At 39.0% G+C, this 3,783-nt stretch overlaps 1 protein-coding gene across 4 annotated transcripts in view; it reads right to left on the reverse strand.

The window, feature by feature from the left end:
• aktip (AKT interacting protein) overlaps positions 1-3,316 on the reverse strand; it is a 7,325-nt gene extending 4,009 nt beyond the window's left edge. For 2 of the 4 annotated variants that reach the window (XM_015382681.1, XM_015382684.1), the window contains exons 1-2: positions 3,176-3,316; positions 2,476-2,604 (exon numbers count right to left, since the gene is read on the reverse strand). In XM_015382681.1, the coding sequence (XP_015238167.1) occupies positions 2,476-2,523 (48 nt within the window). In that variant the 5' untranslated portion in view covers positions 2,524-2,604; positions 3,176-3,316. Of the gene's footprint in view, positions 1-2,475; positions 2,630-3,175 lie in introns of all 4 variants that reach the window. The other 2 variants (XM_015382683.1, XM_015382682.1) reach the window with 2 other exon arrangements.
• Between the last annotated feature and the right edge of the window lie 467 nt (positions 3,317-3,783).

The raw sequence follows: 3,783 nt of genomic DNA on the forward strand, positions 1-3,783 counted from the left end.
GTTGCTATGGACATTAAAACCATAATTCAAAGTTGTAACAATTAAGAATGGAGAGACTCTTAAAAAAAAAAAAAAAAAAAAAAAAAAACAGGTCACATGCAGCATGTCCAGTTATAGTGTCTTTAAGACAATGCTGCAAAGGGCTACATCCTGCTGGTGTACACAGGGGGGCACAAACAGGTAAACAATGGAAAACATACCAATTTAAAAAACAAAAAAAAGACTAGAATCCATCCATTTTATCAAACTATAAAAGGTTTGCATGACTAAACAAAAATTATGCATAGAAATGTCCTGTCTCTGCCTGTGATCGATTAGCTACAATTTCCCAAAGTAACGTCCATCTATTGACTTTGAAGAACTTAACTTTGAATTAAGCCAGAGGAATTCTTCTCCTTGTAAATGGAAACCAGATGTCAACATACCGAGATGCACTTATGGTTTAAACAGCCTGAGTTTTCATAAAATTATCAGTTTGGTTTAAAGGCCTTTAATTAGGGGTCACAAAATGCAATTTTCCTGCATCTTGAAGAAAAGTAGCTATCCCTCCACTTTCTGACAAAAAAAAAAAAAACCTCAAAGCAGGTTTTCATTTACACTGTAGAAACGTGGAAGACTACATTAAGTAGTGTCATTGCAGATGATGCCATTTTACAGCCAAAGAGTTGATACCAGCATCAACAATGACCTTAGCCTTTTGTTAACCCAGAGTTGGAAAAAGACCCTCTGGTGGTTGTCAAAGCCCTGATATTCACTTTAAAGCAGCTCATACATCTGATGGCTTGTAAACACAGATGGAAGAATGATAATAAATAAATCTTTTGATTGTAGTAACAACTAGGAAATAAATCCTATTCAATGTAATAAAAAAACAAAAACAAATAAACAACCTCGTTGATGAAGTGTTTAAGAGAGCTGTAGAATGCATTGAAAAAACAAAGACATCAAGACTATGGCAAAAAATAACCAAGTGTAAGACTTTAATGTTTGTCTATATGCGGCAATCTGGTACCCTAGAAAAGTTATGTTGAAAACAGACAAGCCTTACAATGCTCACTGAAACTGCTAATGAATTAAAAATCTAGATACAAACTCACAATTCCTGACTGGGAGGTGGTCGTGAGGGGCTGATCGCCCCTCGTAACCCCCTGTACACTACATGACTCAGGACACACACGATCAGGCTGAAAGTTGGCCCGACTGAAAGATTCTCGCACCACTGGAAAATCGCCCCGAAAATCGCACAGTGTATGTTGTTATGTGCTTCGGGCACATTATGATTTTTGTCTATTTCTTTTCTTTGTTTTCTTACAGACTTTAGTTGAAGGATCTTTTGTTAATATATTTTGGGAGTTGAATAATTCTTTTGGGCAGTTAATTATGTTAATTTGTGGTGCTGTTTTCCGCCTATAAATAGGCTGGCTTTCAGCATGTTGGGGCGTTCCTTTCCATCTTCGCCTGGACGCCGCTTTTCCACCTGCTTCCACTTGTTCCACCGTGCGCGGTGCGCACTTGTCTTGTCGCTGCGGCCCGCAGCGGACGTTCCAGCCTGCCATGCGGTATTTTGGTTAGCCGTTGCTTACTTTTTTTCTTGTGGTTTTGGCCTGGCGGGACCGGTTGTCCTATTTTCGATTTTTCTTTTGCTTAGGTTATTTTTGGCCTTTAGTCCGGTACCAGTAGGGGCTTCGACGGCCCTGTATGCGCTGGTTTGGTCTGCCGGCTTCCGTAGCGTCGGGATCGCGCATGTGCGCGCTTTCAGGAAATCCTATACACTACTGTTTATGCTCTAAAAACATTCTAAATGACTTCGTTTCGAGTAAATTCTGGATGCTACCCACTCAGGACACTTGGAATACTTTGGACGAGCAGTGTGGAGGAATATTGACACGTTTTTTGTGGACTTTTATGGACCTTTCTGTCTCGGGCGCCATAGACCTCCATTATTTGAATGTCAGCAGACAGCAAGAAGCCTCCCAGATCTCCAGATGCATTTGAGATATCAAAAAAGTACTCCAGAGTGTTGTTCAGCATGGGGGTGAGTAGAAAATGAAGGCTAATCATCTTTTGGGTGTACTATTCCTTTAAAGCCTTGCAGGGCAGCCTAAAGCCCACTGCTCTCATTAAGCCATATATAAAATAACAGTCATTTCAGGTGTTTTATAAAATATGTGAATCAGGAAATTGTCTACATACAAAACTGAACGTTTTTTGTTCTCTACTTAAAAAAAAAAAAAACACTGAAAATTTGTTCTTTTTTTTAATTTAAAAAGTCAATATATAACATGGATGCATAAACATTTCATTTTTTATTTCAGTGTTAAATTCTGTTTAAAGTAACAGATTATAATTAAAAATGTCTCAAGACCTTTACTGGTTGTTAATTTTCTTTTCTTCGGACCCTGTAGGTTTTTAATTGGTTACCCCTGGAATAAGTTATAGAGTTAGATCCAAAGAGCCTGAAATAAAAGGATTTACCTTCCGACTTGTGTTTGCAGACATGCTCCCGAATGGGTTCAGGTTCATTACTCGGTCATAGACTCAGAATGGAGGAGTTCTCACATTAGCAGGTCCCACAGTAACCACACAGAGGGCCATCCGCGGCTGCTGTCAGACATCCATTAGAGAAATACTGATGTCATTAAAAACACAGAATCACATAATCAGATGTTGACAAACTGAAATGTTATAAGAAGCAGATGAACATGTCCAATGACATAATATCAGGATGAACAGGGCATTAACATGAAAACAAACTATGCAAGGATGTGAAGCAATGGTTCGACTTTATTGGAAGTTTATCTAAATTACAGCGTAGCTTCAAGTTAAGACGACACACCCGGTGGAAGACTATGAAAATAAAGCACGACTCCCCATAATCACTCTGACATTTTATAAAGGACAGCGAGTTCTGTCGTAATTTAGCGCTTGGTTAGCAAACGTTACAGAGTAGCAGCTGGTAGCTGACACCTCTATAAAAGCATAAATATAATATCATGACCTAATGATAGGGGGAAAGAAGTGCAGACATTGGCGTTTCATGGGATCAACTGTTTGTTTTCGTCGACTTAAGCTCCCATCTATAGCGTTAGCTTCACAGCTTGTTTTGACGTTGCTAACTCGACTGCTCCTTTAATTTCAGTTACCGTAAACAAAACAGCGCAGCGACGTGACTTACCGTTTTAACCTCAAACGTAAAGGTTTCCCTTTGAAGAAGATTTTTAGAGCTTGTTCTCACTGTGAAATTTGCTGACTCTTCTTGCCACTCCTTCAGGTGTCATACCGATGCTAGTTGCTAACTTAGAGAATTGACAGACAGCAGAGTTCAATCTAACTTAATGAGGGGCGGTTCTTGTTGTGCGAATCAGCATTCTGATTGGTCGGTGGGAACAACGTCTAGCATTTGATTGGCTGATGTTTCTATCACAGAGTGACATCATGTTTTTGCATTAAAGGGCGAGATCCTGTTTATGAAGCGACGTTTTTGAGATGGAAACAAGGCAATCAGGAGGGCTTTTGATTTAAAACATGGCCTTAAAGGTTTTCTTTTCTGTATTAATAAAGTTTTTTGTGGGAGAACATGCAAACAAACAGCACCATAAAAAACTAAGAACCAATTGGGTCATTGTAGAGAAGCTGAAAATAGGATAAGGGCCTGCATTGTGAAAGAATGTAAAACATTTAAAATCTGCACATCTAAGAAACATGTCCTTGTAAATCAAAGGAAACGGATGCTCAAAGATGGAGCAGCAAATATTCTTTGTAGAAGAATCTGTTGCAGAAATC

This window comes from Cyprinodon variegatus, unplaced genomic scaffold, assembly GCF_000732505.1.
Source record: "Cyprinodon variegatus isolate N-32 unplaced genomic scaffold, C_variegatus-1.0 Scaffold263, whole genome shotgun sequence".
In the NCBI taxonomy this organism is placed as follows: domain Eukaryota; kingdom Metazoa; phylum Chordata; class Actinopteri; order Cyprinodontiformes; family Cyprinodontidae; genus Cyprinodon; species Cyprinodon variegatus.